This window comes from Pristis pectinata, chromosome 21 (genome assembly GCF_009764475.1).
Source record: "Pristis pectinata isolate sPriPec2 chromosome 21, sPriPec2.1.pri, whole genome shotgun sequence".
Taxonomy (NCBI): Eukaryota; Metazoa; Chordata; class Chondrichthyes; order Rhinopristiformes; family Pristidae; genus Pristis; species Pristis pectinata.
Genome location: NC_067425.1, coordinates 8,747,591 through 8,767,429, shown reverse-complemented (window position 1 = coordinate 8,767,429; position 19,839 = coordinate 8,747,591). Strand labels below are relative to the sequence as shown.

The 19,839-nt window shown below is 40.6% G+C and overlaps 1 protein-coding gene across 6 annotated transcripts in view; it reads left to right on the top strand.

Annotated features, from left to right (window-relative positions):
- Window positions 1–1,421: 1,421 nt before the first annotated feature.
- The window catches only part of nf1a (neurofibromin 1a), a 261,284-nt gene continuing 242,866 nt past the window's right edge, over window positions 1,422–19,839 (top strand). For all 6 annotated transcript variants that reach the window (XM_052035185.1, XM_052035188.1, XM_052035186.1 and 3 more), the window contains exon 1: window positions 1,422–1,506. In XM_052035185.1, coding sequence (XP_051891145.1) covers window positions 1,447–1,506 — 60 coding nt within the window. In that variant the 5' untranslated portion in view covers window positions 1,422–1,446. The remainder of the gene's footprint in view (window positions 1,507–19,839) is intronic.

Sequence of the window (19,839 nt, the reverse complement as noted above, 5' to 3'; positions counted from 1 at the left end):
ATAATTCTCCCACCCCGGGAAAAAATTATCCTCCCTCAGTTTTATAGGATTTACTGTTAACGTGTGGCGGGGTCATTTGGTGTTAAGGACGAGACGAGAATTTTAATTTGGAGAAATGCGAAAAAAAATACAAGCAGCCTAGTACGTGCAACACAAACCAACACACCAAAACTTACTTTGCAGTGTGAAGGATATTATTTGCCTTTATTTGAACGCGCGCAACATTTTGTGGCTTCGCCTCTCTCACTGTCGTTTTTAGATCGGATTGTATATTATACAATGCGATTCACTAAACAAAGTAAAGCAGTTATGTGCTCTTCCAGAAGTAGGATACTGGTCAGTTGAATATTGGAAGGCAGATCCTTGTGCCTAATTGCGTCAGCATTAGCACTGTAGTAATATTTGGGATCTCGCACACTCCCTCCACTCTCAAAAATGTAAATAATTCCCACAAGCTATCCATCTCAATTGAAAATCACCCGAAATCGGCAGCATGAATGTTATTTTCCATTTTTTAAAATATAGTTTTCCTTCTGTCCAGACTTCCAGACACAGAAAAAGATACATTTGTATGTTTCAAACAGAAACAAAATAATCGGCCAGTGTTAGAATAGTTTGATGTGGACTCTATGTTAGGACTGGAATCTGGGAGTAACGCGATCCCCTTAATACAACAGAACAGGGATCATGGATTTTTATTTCAGTCCTATATAGGAGTTGTCTCCTAGTTTCAAGTTCTGACGGAAGATCTAGATCCGAAATGTTAATTCATCTTTTTCAGAACCTGAGAGATGTCGTATATTGCCAGCATATTACATTTTTGTTGCAATTTCCTTGAAATGTTTACATAGTTTTAAGACACACCTGTAAATTTATGAAGAATAAGTAGAAATAAACCAATTGTCCATCTTCCCACTATAAAAAGTACACATGGAGAAAACAGAACACAATTGCGTCAAACTGCTGCCATCCAGAATTTCTCTCTTCCCCATTGAAAAAGCCTGCGGGAGCCTGTGCGCATGCGCACGGGGCGGCAAGCCGGAGCGGGGAAGCAAAGGGGGCGGGGTTCAGGCGGGCGATGACGTCACCGCCCGTACTTTTCTTAATGAACGGCGGGCGCGGGCGCGCATGCGTCAGGCGCAACCATGGGAGCCAACGAGAGCGAGAGGGGGAGGGGGGGGAAAAATCAAACTTCCGGTTAGTGTCATGGCCGCCGTGCCCTGGTGAATGTGGAGCGGCTGAGGGGAGGGAGAGCAGCGGAGTGACAGTGAGGGAGAGAACCGAGGGGGGGGAGGGGGGTGTAACACAAAATATAGAACTAGGGAGGGGTCCGAGACAAAAAGAGCAACAATCAGCGGGCTCACCCTGAGGAGAGGGAGGGGAGGGGGGGAGGGGGAGGAGGAGTTGGCCGGGGGGGGGGTGGGAGGGGGGGGGGAAAAGCCGAGCATGGCGGCTCATAAGCCGGTGGAATGGGTTCAAGCCGTCATAACGCGTTTTGATGAGCAGGTAAGGCTGATCTTAAACCTGGAGGTGTGCTGGATGTTTGCATTGATTGTTTTTCTTTAAAGCCCAGGAGTGTTTGGAATGACTTGCATTCCCCCCCCCCCCCCCCTCCTTCGCAGCGAGCGCGGTTGAATGTTTTCTGAGGTAAACTGGTTGTCCGTTTGTTTCTGCTTTCTGGGGGTGGGTGGCTTTCAGTGGAACCAGGCCTGGCCCTCCTCTCTACCCTCCAGGGCTGGCTCTCAGGAGTCCAAGGCAGCAGGAGCTGGGTGATTTTCCAACCTCCCCCCCCCCCTCCCCTTTTTCCCACCCCTATCTTATCATCACTAATCCCACTTGTTTCATAGAAAAATAAATTCCCACATGGAAGTGTGAGCGGTCCCCTTCCAGCTCTCTGAACATCGCACAGTCTTCCCACCATCTCTCTCCCGTTTATTTCCGAGCTACACTTCTGGTGTATTTATCAAATAGGGGCACCGTGTATCCCCTCTGGATTTAAACTTATGTTTCGCTTCATCTTAAACATTGTACTTTTCCATCCTGATCGATATAGTTACTGTTGCAACGTCGTTTTTGCAGAGATGATGTGAAGCTTTTATTGTAGTTCCCGTTAGTCCTAACTACGAGATTTAAAAATTATTACACACAGCTATGTTGATTCCGGACCTCCGCCTCCCCACCCGCCCCCTGCCTCAGTACTGAGCTTTTTTCACGCGGACAGCTGAAGATTGTGGTAGATTCTACATTGAAGTTGATCAACGTTTCACTGAGGGCTTAGGCATTTCCAACTAAAAGCCATCGATTAGGAGTATTTCAGTACTTATTACTTTGTCAAACCTAAATGTGTCGAATTTCCACTTTGGGTTCTATTATTGATCTCTCTGCAAAGTGTTACCAAAATTGTTCTTGAGGATCTTTCAGTTTCACCTCAAATTCATTTGCCTATTGTAGATGCACACAGTAATCAATTTCACGGTCAGATAAATAAATTATATCTGGTAGTTATTACTCACCTTGTATCTTACCTTTTACAACCTCCTCTTTGGCCTGTAAATGAATATTCATAGTTGAAATTTGCAGTGGTGACTAATATAATTTGGGGCCTAGGCCAGTTTTATGGATGAGCCAGCTCATACATCTTTTAAAGCTGGTGCAGCAGGTTCCAGAAATTTGTGTTGGGCAGAGCGAAATTTGTACTTAAAATTTAGTCACCTTTGTGGTTGTTTTGCCAGCTTTGAGTAAATTGCACCAACAGAACCATTGCAACTTAGTGGAAACTCAACTGGGTCTTTTTCCTTATGACAAATGAAGTACTTTGTTGGAGGCAATGAAACATAACAATTTTGCCTTTTTTTCCAATAACTGGAAATCAGTTGAAATCAGTTGAGACCTGTCAAATGTTTACTCTAAATGGTTAGATATTATGTATACATTTTATAAGTTGTCAGTTGCTTCTGATTTAAAATGGGATAAAAGTTTGATTAGATTAAAAGTTCTTGTGTGTTATGGATAAAATGATAAACCGGCTGATAGTGTGTAACAACGGCAGCCATTTCTGTTGTAATTTTACTGTATCCTTTTAGATTCATTTATCAAAATTTAAGCATAAAATTGTGGTTATTTCAGCAAGGAAATTTAAATGTTTTTTTTTGCAAATAGTTTGCCTGAAGGTATTGTTACATTAGGTACAAATTCCATGAGCACCTGGTGCCTTGAACAGCTACTTCTTCATGGGTGAAGTTTGATTGTGAGCATAGGCAAGTTTTTTGACCTGTGTAGATTCACAATTTGAGGAAGGTTTTTTTTACACCATTTCCACAACTCTTCTAGCCAATAAGGTTAGAGTACTCAGATGAGTGTTTCTAACAGTGCTGACCTGAAGTTGACAGCTCTTAGTATTCTTATTCTTGATTTCTTCAACATTTCTTCAGGAAACTATGTCTGAAAATACTCGCATTTTTTTAAACAACATTTATCAGCAAATAGATCAGATGCACACACTTTGAGTTTTTGTTTACTTTGAACTGATATTTCAAAATATGTTTTATAAAATGTCTTGAGTATAAAATTCTGTATTTACAGTAACTCTTTTCCCATCAAGAAACTTATTCTTAACATTAATTGATGGAAATGGCTCTGAAATTACAAAATTCTGGCATAATTTCAATTTTAGACAGGAGTTATCATTGTGGGAAACTGTACAGATATAATAAATTCAACTATTATAAAATGAGAGAAGATCATTTGTTGTCAACATATGGAACAGAGGATTTGTCTTGGGTAACTCCTGGTTATGATAGGTAATTGCATAAGTGACACAATCTAAAAATTCTCAGGTGGGTTATGGTTGTGTATGAGTTATGATATTTATCATATCAAATAATTGGTCATTGCAGAGTTGTTGGGAATATTTTGGAGTTGGATTGTTGGTTATTTTCTAGCCTAGTGAAATTATGACTTGTTTGTTAAGCTAGATTTCAGAATCAGGAGTTAAAGAAAAAGACAATTATATGACTGTACTATAATTTTTGATATAAGAACATAAACACTGTCACTTCTTCAGAACTAGAATTTATTCTTTTTTTCTTACCCATCTGGATGTACTTAACTAGTGGCACAGTTGGAACTGCTGTGATTTGTGTATTAAGACTTTATCACTCACTAACTTGTATATTACGCCACTGAAGAAGGCCATTTGGCCTATCAGGTCTGTGTTGGCTTCTGACAGAGCAATCCTATTTGTTCTGTTCCCCCCCTTGTTTCCATGCAACTTTTCCTCTCATATGCTATCAATTGCCCTTTGATTCTTTTGCCACTTACTGAGGGTTAATTTACAGTAGTCAGTTAATCTACCAGCACATATTTGGCATGTGGGAGGAAATCGGAGCATGTGGTGGAAACCCATGAAGTCAAAAGGAGGTTGTGAAAACTCCACACATGTGGCACTGAACATGGGTTCCTGGAGCTGTCAAGGTATTGCACTAACTGCTACATCACAATGACAGTATCCTTGCTCTTGATTCAGCAGGTGGGGTTGGGGGGAATCTCAAGCCCCAATCTAGAAATGAGCACATAACTCAGGCTGATGATTAGAGGAGCATCTGCACTAATGGAGTTGCTCTCTTTTTGGTGAGGTAGTGAAATGGTGTTTTGTCTCCCCTCCTGGCTGGATGTGAAGCATCCCACAACTCTAAAGCAGAAGGAAGTTCTGTCTGTGCATTGGCCAACACATCTATCAACCAATAACATTAAAGAGAAATAAAGAAACATTAAAGAGAAATAAAGAAACATTAAAGAGAAATAAAGAAACATTAGAAGAGTTTCTCAGTGTCCTGAAGTACTGAAAGATTTTTTTAAATGTCTTTTCCTGTTTTCTTTTTATTCAGTTTGCAAACAGAACTGTTAGTTGTTGAAGGGCATCATGACTATAAAAATCCTGCAAACAAATGGTTGCAGATTTTGTAAATGAAAACCTCTTTGATTTGTTTCCTCACCACAGCCTGCCCACCTCCACCGTCCCAACCTGGGGCTTGGGAATGCGGAACTCAGGTTTTTCCTTTTTCATTTTCATTTAACCTCTCCTGTTAATACTGTGATTGGCTAGCTAGCGAATATTACTTGCACAGAAGTTAATTGAAGAAGTTTTATGTCACAGCAAAATGCGATGTGACTTGGCATATTTCTACAGTTCTATAAATTTTCCTGAAGTTGCAATTGCTGACGTGCTGCCTTCATCAAAAGTTTTGCAAAAATAATGTTTAATTGTCATTTTACAAACATGTATGTTTAAATAACTGCAGTTTTAAGAAAGTGCATATCTATTCACAGTTTCAAACGGTTGAGTAATTAAGATTCCCCAGTTGTTGGTATATTGTATACTAAATACAAATAATTTATTCCTTTTAGATGGTTGCAAGTTGTAAGATTCTGATGCCTCTGAAGTTGAATAGCTGACTAGTATTACTGGTTTTGGCTGCAACAGGAATGGCCATTTGGGTGATGTATTGGTGAACAACTGGGTCTAATGGACCAGTGTCAAAGCTAAGAAACAATTTTGTCTAATGTTCACAATGTGATTGGAAAAAGTTAACTTGGGGATAATGTTTGTGAAGTGTTTTTGCAATGGAGAGAAGACCATATATGTAAACGTTTTGAATTCTGGTTTTGCAACGTGGGCATTGCTGGCAAGACGTATTTATTTCCCATCCATATTGCCTTTGAGAGGGAGCCCTTCCAGTGAAGGTACTGTCTTTAACTGCAACTGCAGCACTATATTTGAGTAATACAGCACAGAAACAGGCCCTTTGGCCCAACTGGTCCATGCCGACCACACCATCCTTCCTGCTAGTTCCATTTGTCTGCGTTCAGCCCATAACCCTCCAAGCCCCTCCCCTCCGTGCCTCTTAAATGTTGCAATTGTACCCGCCTCGACCACTTCCTCTGGCGGCTCATTCCAGGTACTCACTACCTTCTGTGTAAATAAGTTACATGTCAGGTCCCTTTTAAATTTCTGCCCTCTTTTCTTGTATCTGTGCCTTTTTAGTTTTGGACTCCCCAACCCTGGGGAAGAGACCATGACTATCCACCTTATCCATACCCCTCATGATTTTATAAACCTCTATGAGGTCGCCCCTCATTTTCCTACACTCCAAGGGATGAAGATCCAGCGTGGCCAACTTCTCCCTATAACTTTGGCTCTCTAGTCCAGGTAGCATCCTTGTAAATCTCTCCTGCACCCTCTCCAGCTTGACAATGTCTTTCCTTAAACGGGGTGACCAATACTCTAAGTGCGGCCTCACCAACGACTTGCATAACTGCAACATAATGTCCCTACTCCTAAACTTAGTGCCCTGACTGATGAAGGCCAGCATGTTAAACAACTTCTTCACCACCCTGTCTACTTGTGTGGCCATTTTTAGTGAACTGTGCACTTGTACTCCCAGGTCCCTTTGTTCCACAACACTCGTCAGTGCCCTGCCATTCACCTACCCTGGTTTGACTGTCCAAAATGCATTACCTCACACGTATCTAAGTTGAAATCCATTTGCCATTCCTCAGCCCATTTCCCTAACTGATCAAGGTTTCTTTGCAATTCATTGTAACCTGCTTCGCTATCTACAAGACCCCTAATTTAGTATCATCAGCAAACTTGCTAATCATGCCACGTACATTCATATCTAAATCATTTGCATACATAATGAATAACAGGTCCCAACACTGGCCTCTGGGGCACCCCACTAGTCACTGGCCTCCAGTCGGAGAATCGACCTTCAACTGTCACCCTCTGCTTCCTATCATCGAGCCAATTCTGAATCTACATCAGTAGCTCCATCTGAATTCCATGCAACCTAACCTTCTAGAACAACCTGCCATGCGGGGCCTTGCTAAAGTCCATATAGACAACATCCACTTCCCTACCTTCATCTATCCCCTGAGTTACCTCTTTGAAAAGCTCCAAAAGATTTGTCTGACATGACCTCTCATGCACAAGACCATGCTGACTATTCCTGATCAGGCCTTAACTATCCAAGTGATGGTAGATCTTGTCCCTCAGAATTCTCTCCAGTAACTTCCCTACCACTGAAGTCAGGCTCACTGGTCTATAGTTCCCTGGCCTGTCCTTGCTACCCTTCTCAAACAATAGAACCACATTAGCCACCCTCCAGTCTTCTGGAACTTTGCCAGTGACTAATGACGAAGCAAATATCTCTACGAGAGCCTCCGCGGTTTCTTCCCTGGCTTTCCATAAGGTCCGGGAGGTGCACTTGGCCCTGGGGATTTGCCCACCTTAATGTACTTCAAGGCTGCAAATACCTCCTTCCTCATAATAAGCATATGATCTAAGACCTCGCTACTTATTACCCTCAATTCATAGGCATCCATGATATTCTCCTTAGTAAACACCAAGGAGAAGTGGACATTAAAAATCTCAGCTATCTCTTGTGGCTCCACACATAGGCAAACCTGATGGTCTTTAAGAGGACCTAGTCACCCTTTTACTGTTAATATAACTGAAGAACCTCTTGGGAATTTCTTTAACCCTGCCTGCCAAATCCATCTCATACCCTCCCAAGCTTGGTCTTAAACTTTATATTTGTCGAGGGATTCATTCGTACCCAGCTGCCTAACACGATGTACGCTTCCTTCTTTTTCCTGTCCAGAGCCTCGATATCTCTCGTCAGCCAGGGTTCCCTGAACTTGGTATGTCTACCCTTCACCCTAACAGGAACATGCTTCCCCTGGGCTCTTGATATGACACTTTTGTTCTGCATTCTGTTTTCTTTTTACTACCTAGATGCAGTTATATATGGCATGATCTGTCTGGATGACACCCAAAACAATAGCTTTTCTCTATATCTCGGTACACGTGACAACAATACCAGGTACTTATACTATGTTGTTCATTATGGATTTCCAGGATTTAGACCCAACAAAGGTAATTAATGGCGATATGTTTCCAAGTTAGGATAGTTGGAAGGGAACCTGCAAGTGGTGGTATTCACATATACCTGTTGCCCTTAGCTTTGGTGGCAGAGGTTGATGGTTTTGGTGACACTGTCAGTGTAATATACCTGAATAATTGCAATGCATTTTGTAGGTGGTGCACACTGCAACCATGGTGTGTTTGGGGTGCCAATTACGTCAGCTGCCTTGTCTGGATTGTTGTTAAGCTGCTTCTGTGTTGGAGCTGCACTCACCCAGGCATGGTAGGGTGGGGGGAGATCTATATTCCATTAAGTTCCTGACTTGCTTGCAGATGCTGTAAAGGCTTTGGAATGTCAGGAAATCATTCGCTCATAGTGGGAAAACCCACCCTCTGAACGTGCTCTTATATCCACAGTATTTATATGGCTGGTCCACTTGAATTTTTGGTCAATGGTGCCCCCAGGGATGTTGGTGGTGATGGACTTGTCATTGGGAATGCCATTAACTGTCAAGGGCATGTGATTAGAGTCTCTTTGTGGTGTGAATTATGAGTCCATGCTTGAATGCTGTCTTGGTGCACACAGGCATTGTCTCCTTGATTTGCCAAGGAGTTGTAAATGGAATTGAACATTGTGCAATCTTCAGCAAATATCTTCACTTCTGACTTTATGATAGAAGGAAATCGCTGAAGCTGGTAGGGCTCAGGGTAGATGTTGCTCTGCATTGATGGCCTGGGATGACTAACCTCTTACAACCACAATCATCTTCCTTTATGAAAGGAATAATTCCAACCATTGGAATGTTTTCCTATTGATGCATATTGACTTCAGTTTTGCTATGGCTCTTTGACCATCACTAGATTAAATGCTGCCTTGGAGTCAAAGGGTGTCACACTTCACTCATCTCCGGAATTCGCATCTAGATCAAGGCTATGTGTTCTGCTGCTGAGTGGGCCTGGTGAAACCCAAACTGGGTATTGCTGAGTTGTTTATTAGTAAAGTGTTACTTGATTGTCCAGCTGATGACATCTTATATCACTTTGATGATAGTAGACTGTTCAGTGGTTAGCCAGATTGAATTTGTCTTTTTGTGAATGGAACATGCCTGAACAATTTTCTACTGGGCAATATTCTACAGGAGTATCTTGGATGAAGGTGCATCTAGTTCTCAAGCTCAAGTTTTTTTGGTAGTTTCTTCATATCACTTGAGTGAATTGAATTGGATGAAGACTGGTTTCTGTGCCGGTGGGGATCTCGGAAATAAACCACATGGATTATCCACTTAAAACCAAAAATGGCAATTCCTGGAAACAGAAGATGCTGGAAAAACTCAGCAGGTCAGGCAGCATCTGTGGAAAGAGAAACGATTACTGTTCCAGGAATGGGGCCCTTCAGTCTCTGATGCCTGACCTGAGTTTTTCCAGCATTTTCTGGATTCGCTTGGCATTTCTGGCTGAACGTGGTTATGATTTTAGCACTCACTTGCAGGACTTACTTGTTAGCTGTTTAATTGTCCACTACCATTTACAACTAGATCTGGAAGAACTGCAAAGCTTTGATCTGAGTTTGTCCTTTCAAAGTGTACCATCTCACACTTCTTTGGATTGAACTCCATCTGCCACTTCTCAGCCCAGCTCTGCATCCTATCAATATCCCTCTGCAATCTTTGACAGTCCTCCACACTATCCACAACACCACCGACCTTTGTGTCGTCTGCAAACTTGCTAACCCACCCTTCTACCCCCACATCCAAGTAACGTATGGCATAAATATCATAGTTCATTTTAATCACACCATTAGGTCTATTGCATAATTTAGTTTTGTCCCCCTATTATTTTCTAAGGTATTTCAAGGAGAACTATTTCTTCCCAGTTGTGTTACCAATACTACACTGCAGTAGTTAGAATAAATCTTTCCTTCAGAAGTTGCTACATATGTTCAACACGCATTAGTTTACAGCAAATAATTTCTTGGCTCTAGTTGTACTCATAAATATGGTCTTAACTGCACAGTCATCTTTTTTCCTCCTCTAGGTTCCTTGTGTCAAGAAAGATTTGATTGTATTTAACAAGCTCCAGTTGTCCTCCCCATCCCCTACCAAGTGTGAAAATTCCAATTTGCAGCTGATTCAAATCTTAACTTGTTAGATTTTATAGTTACGCAGAACTGCAGACATAGTGTAATTGAAAATGCAGATGGCTGCAGCGTATTGGAAGCTCCACCTGTGATTTTCTTTTTTCCTTATGCTCCAAGTTCTAGGTCTCAGTAATGGTCTCAGTTGGTAAAAATGGCATTGAAGCCAGGTTAAGGTAAAATTGGAGATACAAGTCAACTACTTGACACTTGAAATTATACTAGATCTAAATTAGATGAGCTGCTTGCTTGAATTTGGAATTGTATGGTGCAAATGGACTCCTGGCAAAGGTAAGAGAATTTAGGAGAAACCCTACAAACTTGGAATATTTTCAGTAATATGAAGGTGTGTTACTCTCCTCTGAAACAAAAAGATAAAAGGTTGATGACAGGATTGGACTCGGCTGTTATTGTTCCCCATGATCTTTTCACTTGCTATCAGAACTTGCACATGAATCATGGTTTCTTTAACAGGCAGCATTCAGCATCCATGGAATAGAAGTCCAGCATGGAGGAGCCAGGATAAATAGAATTTGATTTTTGTTGTTTTGCACTTGTAATCTGCTAATTAGAAACTGAATGTCCAAACTACAGTTTGTGTGTATAGTCAGCCCCCAGGTTGACTGAAAGGTTGAGTAAAAAACAAATTGCTGGAGAAACTCAGCAGGTGGAGCAGCGTCAGGACCCACAACTTCTTGCAGTTTGTCAGTGTTTGTCCTTGATGGTTGATCCTCTTTAAACTTCTTCATCTTGTAGTTTGATAAATTTTATTTTTAATACTGCAGGCACATGGGTGGGTAAGGGGCTTTAGTATTTGCAGCCTGAAATTTATATAGATGAGTAGGAACATTTTTTAAAAAAATGTCATCACTATTTGTGGATTTTTATTTTTCTGGAAAAAATAGTTTCCCCTTCCACCCCTCATGAATAAGATCCTACCTAAATTCCAAATTGAGTTTTGAAAAATTGTGACTTGAGTTACAGATGAGGCAGAGAAAATTATAGAAAAACAATATTGATTTTTAAAAAATTAATAGTGGTAAATGGCCAAAGTCAGTAGGCATTTTGTTTCTGGAAAGTGACTAACATCTTAAACTACATAAATATTTGTTATACTTGTGAAGAAATACTTGCCAATAATGGTGTAGTCTCGTGTGTCCTGTTGAAAATCAGCTGCTGTCCTTTCTCGGCCATTGTCAAGTCTTCACTGATAAATGATGGCCTGTGAGTCCCTCCCTGGACTTAATCACGTCTATATACTCAAGCGTATTGGTAACACCAGGAATTCTGTGATTTGAGCCTGGGGATATAACGTGCATCTGTTTTAAGATACAGCACATTGGCAGGAGCAGCTTTTTCTCTGAAATGTGACTTTGTCAATACACTGAGCTGGAGTCTAATTCCTCAGCTTTATGTTGTTGGTCAGACCTGACTGATGATGATTGCTAGGTAATTGAGGAAAACCATCCAGTTGAGTTGCTACCTGTTCTTGTTTGCCCCAATCAAAGTATTAAGAATTGAGTTACAGTAAAATTGCAGACTTGTCTTTTTGTTTTGTAACTCTTCTGTTTGAAAATCTGTATTGCAGATCACTGATTGGAGTCCAGAATTTTATTATAATATGGTTGTTGGTTCTCCTTGCAGGGACAAATTGTGAGTTTAGACTAATGATTATGCTTAAGACGTTTCTGAACTGCAGTTCGTTTGCATTTTTTTTGCTGGGAATAGGAACTAGTGAGCTTTTCTCATTTTATGGCCTTTTTGTTTCTCTAAATCTCAGATACTGTGTATAGCAATTCCCTGAATTTGCAGTATACTGGTCCTGTGCAGGAGTTTTTGTGGTAAAGCAGAGGGGAAGAAAATTTATGGGATATTGCAAAGGAGTTTGAGGTGTGTATTCTTGGCTGCAGAATATGATTCTTGCTTCCTTTTGGGTCATCTTGCCGAGCTCACTTCTGACACTGATCTTGGAGGTACTCCCCTTTAGATTAGACAAGCCAAAAATCATTTTTTTTCCCTCTTGAAGTAGACATAAGATAACCTGCCATTTGGTGGTGGATGGGGGGTTCATGTCAAATATTCATCCCACAACCAACATATTACAAGATTATCTGGTGATTTGTGTGAGCTTACTGTGTGCAAATGGTCATGAAAGATACTGTGTGTTTGTCTTTCAATATAGTTTCTGTTCACTTTCCTGAATATCCTGCTTTGGAACAATACTGACAGATCAACTTTTCACCTGGAGGAATGGAAACCATTTAATTTCAAGCATTTTTATCCTTCCACCCTTTTAATTACTGAGGTGCTATCCTTGGATACCATTTCCCCCAGTGCCAGATACCCTTCCCCCTCCCCTTTCCCCCTCTTCTCTCCCCCCCTTCTCTCCCCCCCCCACCCACCCCCCGGAGGGCAGTGTTATTGCTTGAATGCATCATGTTAGCTTTCATTAATTGTCCATCTATACCAACTCTTATTATTACTCTTGCATCCTCATTAACAGTCTCCCCTCACCACCATATTGTCCTGTCACCACATCCAGGAGGGGCAATTGACAGTAGCCAGCTAACATACCAACCTCTATGTCTTTGGCTTGTGGGAGGAAACCCATGTTAACAGGCAGCGCCCAAGTTCAGGGTCCATGTTTCTGGAGCAGGGAGGTAACTGTGCCAACTGCTGTACAACTGCACTACCCGTAAAAGTGTCTGCATTTTTTATTATTTCATTTGTCACCTGGTTACGGCAATGAAGGTTTGATCGCTGTGTGATTGGTTCATCAGAGCCAACCTTGATAGAATCATAAAGTTAGAAAGTATCGTGGCCATTCTGATCTTTTTTAAAAAAAGAGCTACCCAGCCAAATCCTACCTTGCCACACCAGGTTCGTAGTCCTTCCAGTTACAGCTCCTCAAACAGACATCCAAATTCTTTTTAAATGTTATGAGGAAACCAACTTTTAATAAATTTCCAGAAAGGACCTTTGTACAGTGGAATTTGCTAATACCATTTTAATTATTGCTTTTCATTCTTTTTATCACGCCCTGACTCCTTTCGATCCTGTAACTCTTTCTCTTGTGAAATTGGTGTTTTCAGCAGATCACACCAGTGATTTATTCTTTTGGCCTACACTGGATATTTAACGCCATTGCTTCCTGTGTTAGCCAAATCACTTTGGGTTCCCATCACATCTCTCCCTTTTGTTGTCTCATTCCTTATTTCTCTCTTCTTGGATCTTTGGTCAAGAATCATGCCATGCCACGCCAAGAGGATAATTGACCAGGCCCAAGTCTCAGTGATGAAACACCACATTTCTAAGTAAAAATGCTGTGTCTTGGAAGTGAACTTGCAGAGCCCCAAGAAATTTATCCTTTTTGGTCAGAAAGGTCGCTGTTGAAACAGCCTTGGCAAATACCATTTTATAGTTGACCCATACTATAGCCATGCTGTGCCAGTAGTGGAGAGAGTGAATGTTAGGCTAGTAGGCAGGCTGCTTTGAGTTATTGGGTCTTCCTGTTTCATCCAGGTAAGTGGAGAGTATTGCATCATACTCCTGATGTGCCGAGTAGTGAAAAGGTTGTGGGGAGTTGAGTGAGGATTTGGGAAGTTTTTACTTCTGGTTGATTTTAATTTAGTAATTTTAACAAGTTATAACTGCAAATAGTTGTAATTGTTATTGGAGGAGGTTGTAAGGAGCTGAGAGTTGTATTTTATAGCTGCACAAATAAAAAACAAACTGGGAAGCCCATTACCAGTCCACATGAAGAACCATTTGTGTTTAAATTATTGCACATTGATACCTGTAGATTGTTGGCAACCACGGGTCACAATTTCCAATATGCCATTGTCTGTCACCAGCAGGATTCTTGACTCTTTTTGTTTTGCTGTCCTGGGGTGATCAAGCCAGCTATCTGCCTCCATGGGTCACTGATGTGAACTGAACCTGTATGGCTATGGTTCATGAACTGGAGCTATAAAGTCACACAGCACAGAAACGGGGCCTTCAGGTCACTCTGCCTTTGCTGGACATCGAGCATCTATATATAGTAATCTCAGCTTTCAACACTTGGCCTTAGCCTAATATGCCATGGTGTTTCCAGTGCTCATCTAAGTACTTAAATGTTGTGAGAATACCTGCTTCTTCCATCCCCCAGTTGAACCTTGGAGTTCTGGTCTGTAAATTTGTATGCTGATTTTTGCAAATGAGCAACTGGAGAATTAATTTCTCACTTATGTTTGGATTCCATCGGATGTTAAAGTGATACTGGAATTAGAAATTAAATCCATAGTTGAGAGGAGGTGTCCAAATTGTGGCTGAAATCACTTGGAATCAAACTTGTTTTAACTCTGGCAGACTTTGTGGCAGATTACTGATCTCTAAACCACTATATCAAGCAGGATACATTCCAATAATTGGAATAGTTACAGTCCATACATAACTAGCTTTGATTATGCTAGGTGAAAAATTACTGTCAGCAATATTGATATTTTATTTGTTTTAAAATAAGCCCAGTTTGGTTGGAGTCTCTGTAGGGTTATCCCTGTAAGAGTCTGTTAGCTGTGGCTTGTATGAAAGGGTGAAAAATCAGCAAAGATTCTACTGGTGACCCTTTTAATTGGAAATACAGGTAATTGGTGGTAGGGTAACGATGGGGTTGGCCTTGGCTGTGAACTCTCATCGTGGTTGAGTAGTATGCTGACGCACACCTTAAATTCCATTTACTACCTTTATTAAAATTGTTGTGGTTTCTGTTTCTCCTTTTTTGGCAATGACTTTTTTTAATGGAAATTTCAGGAGCATTATTTAAAAGAAAACTTAAAATTAATGACGAAATTTGTCCACACTTTCAGACCATGTTCGAGAAACAAAGATTTGCTGATCAGATGAGCTGAGCGGAAATCTGCAGTTTAATTATAAATAGAAAGGAATGATTCAAGACTGTAATCCAACCTCCGGGTTTGGATGACGTCCTCTGAACCTCAAGCCCTGTTTTTTTTATATACTATCCGTTTGTTCTATTTAAAAACCATTTTCTGATGTGAAGAATGGTTGAAATATTTCAGTTGATGTTCATTCAGCTGTGTAATTGTAGTTGATGCAGTTTTCTTTGGATTTTCATGCTGTTTTGGCTCAACTTACGACAAAGAATTTGGCAAGACCAGCTGCAATTATACATGCGGGTTTGTTTGAGGCGTTGCATGAAACGTCATCAATGAATTTTGGGTTACATCGACAAAATATTCCTGAATAAAAATAAATATCCTGAATGCTTTCTTCAGAAAGTATCATGCTGAATGAAATGCAGAAGTCCTTTGATGTGGATAAATATAACCTGATGCATTTGAGCCGAAGTAATTCCAGGCATGTGTCGACAAGTACAGGGATACCCACTACCGGCTGCAGGGCAGGGCCAAGGCACTTCAGGTCATGATAAATGTTGAATGCAGATGAGCAGTGTGTTAATACCACAGAGAAACAAATATAGCTTTAGGATGTGTTGCCAGAATAGAACAATGTTAATGCCTGTATAATACTTTAGCTGTGCGAGGACCTGCATGACTAATTTGTCTAGTTGTTGAGGCACTGGAGAATGAGCAAAGGCATTTTGTAATAAACCCTGATATTTGAGTGATTAGAGTATGTTGAAGTAACTGGGACAGTCCTCCACCAGAAAACTTGTCAGATGAAATGGGCTTTAGAAATTATGGGATTATATTGCCTATATGGATAGGTTATTTAAGGTAGATAGGATTAGAAGAAAGCAAGGGGCGAGGTACAAGGAGTTAGGTTTGAAACTCTTATTGAAATTCTTATTGAATCCTTGAGCTCTGAAACTTCCAAAAGAGAACTGAAGATTTTATTGAGGGGGAAGGATATATTTAAATATTTAAGGGAGAGTGCGTGATTAGTGTTATTTATCATGCTCAAATCTTCCCATCTTCATCACCTGTTGTGGTTGAAGGGACTGTACACCAGTGAAATTGCTTAGGGTAAAAGTAGTTAACTATTTCCTTTCATGACGGAATTTGGAACAAGGGGCTTTGATCTGAAATTTTAGGACAACTGCTAAGAGAGACTAGTTGGATCAAATTTCTTGTTTCCTTGTTGAAATTTCCTATCTTCTATTGGATGAATTATGTATTTTTTTAAAGAAATAATTGACGATTTGTGACAGGAGCATGGATTAAACTACTGAATGTTAAATCCTGGTGGAGATTGTGTAGTGGTGAAAGGCTGATTGTAAAAGAAAATTTTGACAGGAAGATGTTTGAAATTTGCAGAAAAAAGTTGTTAGCGCAGTGGTACAGCAGTCACTGCTGCCGCCACTTCACAGCTCCAGCAGAGCAGGTTTGTTCCTGACCTCGGATGCTATCTTTGTGGAGTTTGCACCTTGTCTCTGTGACTGCAGGTTTCTCACGGGTACTTGAGTTTTCTCCCACACTCCAAAGACTTGCTGGTGGCTTAATTGCCTACTGTAATCGTCTCTAGAATGGTTGGGGAGTCAGAAGAATTGGGAGTTAATGTTAATATTACAAAAGGTTACAGGGAAGTAGGTAGGGAAATGGAACTGATGGTAATGTTCTGAGAGCTGGCATAGGCTTAATGGTTTCCAAAGTTGTTAGAAAATAATTTTAATAAATGGATGCCTTATCAATAAGTACGCACGGTTAGTATGGGAGGTGGTGTAGATATAGTCCATTCTCAGGCTGAAATGTGTTGGAAAGCATGAAGATATACGTATGCATCTGTACATGTCAAATAATGGACTCAGATCTTTAAAATCCATACAACTGCAATTTAAGAGTGATAATTAAAAAAAAGCTTTCTGCCTTACTACTAACTTGGAGCTTTGAAGAGTGAAATAGATTGGGGGGGAAAAAAATGATGAATCTGCTTACTCCAGACTTGGCAAAGAGTGACAACCTGTTGTCCAGCTGGTATTTTAACTGCTGAATTGTGCTGGATATGGCCCACTTTTCAGAGAGCCCATCTACTCGTATTTGCTGGCACCCTGAACTCTGGAGCTGGGTAACAAAGTTTCAGTGATGACCAGTCCTCAGCCGGGGTTTTGCTGATGCCTTTCTCCAGAAATAACTTTGATAAACTTTGTCAGAACTTTGTCAGAAGACAAAGCGAGGAGTAGAGTTTTACTTTCTGTCAAAGATTTCAGCAATTACCTCTGAAGTTCAGGGCCATTTTAAAAAAAAATCAAAAATGAAATTGTTAAGATATAAATTTTAAATAAGTTAATTAAAATACAAACATTTAGAAATAATTAAATAACTTGCCTTCCACTTCTTAATCCATAGGCCTGGAACTCCACTGAAATCAATTGGATCTCCAATTCTGTGCCAGGTCTGACCTACTGAAATACCTTTTGGCTGAAAGTCAAAACAGTGGACATCAGCTGGTGAAGATTTGCCTTGGTGTCTCATATCAAGTTTCTGCTTTTCATATTTCATCAGACCTTCCCTCTTCTAATTCTGCTGAAGCATGAGGGAATCCACAATGCCCATTTTTAAAGAACAACCAGAGCATAATTCAATGAATTTAATTACTCTTGTACTGGGAAAACATGGAAGCCAATTTGTAGATGGCAACCTCTCACAAACAGCAGTATGATAATCTGTTTTTGGTAGTGCTGAATGAGAGATGATAATCATAAGGATGTTGGGTAATTCCCATGGAGAAATGGTAAAGTGGCATATGCTTTCATTGGCCAAGGCATAGAAAATAACTAGAGAGGTAATGGTGGAGCTGCTTGTCCACAGCTGGAGCCTGGCAAATAGTTCTGGTCACCATTTTGGGGGAAAGATATATGAGAACGAGAGAGGGTACAGGTAAGACTTCTAAGGATGTTGTCAGAGCTGGAGAAGTTTAGTGATGGAGAGAGCTAACTTGGCTTTAGCTTCACTTTACTGAATGTTCATCTAAACCTTGAATCATCAAGAGACCAAAAATCTATCTATCTCAGCCTTGAATATATTCAATGATTTAGCCCCCACAAATCACAGGTTTGAGAATTCTAAAGTTCACAACCCTTTGAGAAAAGAAATTTCTCATGTCCATCTTAAATACGTGACCCACCAATCTGAAACTATGCTCCCATTTTCTACATTTTTCCTTGAGGGGAAACATCCTCTCAGCATCTACCTTGCCCTTGACAAGCCCTACCGTTAAGATCTAAACTTCAATGACTAAGAGTCAACCAACTGAACCTTTGTTCCCAGGACAGGCTCTTCATCTCCAGAAATCTACCAAGTGAATCTTTTCTGAATTGCTTCCAAAATACTTCCCTCCTTAAGTAGGGGACCTAAACTGTATACAGTACTGCAGGCATGATTTCACTAATACCTGTACAATTGTAGAAAGATTTTCTTCTTCATTTTATACTTCATCCTCTTTGCAATAATGACCATCACTCCATTTGCCTTACTAATTATTTGCTGTATCTGCATGCCAAATGTGAGTTTAATGTACGCAGATACCCAAATCTCTCTCTACTGCAGAATTCTATAGTTTTCATTTAAACAATATTGTCCTTGTTATTCCTATGGATAACCTCGCACTTCTCCACATTATACTCAATCTGCCAAGAGTTTGCAAGAAGAAGTGTATAAAATTTGTAGGGCTAGATCAGGTGAATTGAAAGGACACGGTTTTCCTAGCAGAGAGGTAACTAATTAGGCAGAACAAGAGAAAAGACTTTTTAAGTAGAAGGGCAAGAAGGTAATTGCTGGTAGGTGTCTGGAATTTGGTCTGAAAGAATGGATCCCCTTATATTTTGGTAAAACTGCCTGAATAAGGAAGTCCCATAACCAGTAAGGTTACAGGCTAAGAGCTGGGAAGTGAGATTTTTTTTGTTAGTAGGATGTGGATATCTATGGTAAGGCCAGCAATTATTGTCCTTCCCTATTTCCTCTGGATTTCGTGGCTTGTTGGGCCATTTCAGATGACACTTAATTGCTAATCACAAAGCTGGGTCTGGGTCATTTATGGTCACCAGATAAGGATGGAGATTTCCTTCCGTGAAGGATATCAGATGGGATTTTATAACAATGCTGTATCTTCATGGCTATTATTGCAAATTGTAGCATTTCATAGAAAATAGAATATAGAACATAAAATACAGCCCAGTACGGGGCCTTTGGCTCACGGTGTTGGGCCGACCTATTTAAACACCTACTCCATGATCAATCTAACCCTTCCCTCCTACTCAACCCATAACCCTCCATTTTTCTTATATCCATGTGCCTACCTAAGAGTCTTTTAAATGTCCCTATTGTATCAGCCTCTACCACTGCCCTCAGTGGTGCGTTCCAGGCACCCACTACTCTCTATGTATTAAAAAAAACTCTAAACTTTCTTCCTCTGACGTTAAACTGATGTCCTCTGGTATTGGCCATTGCCAGCCTGGGGAAAGGGTGCTGGCTGTACATGCTACCTATGCCCCTCATAATCTTGTACACCTCTATCAAGTTGCCTCTCATTCCTGCATCACTCCAAAGAGAAAAGCCCTAGCTCTCTCAACCGTTCCTTGTAAGACATGTTCTCTAATCCAGACAGCTTTCTGGTAAATCTCCTCTGCACCCTCTCCAAAAGCTTCCACATCCATCCTATAATGAGGTGACCAGAACTGAACACAATACTCCAAGTGTGGTCTAACCAGAGTTTTATAGAGCTGCAACATTATCTCGTAGCTCTTGAACTCAATCTCCCAACTAATGAAGGCCAGCACACCATATGCTTTCTTAACCACCCTATCAACTTGTGCGGCAATTTT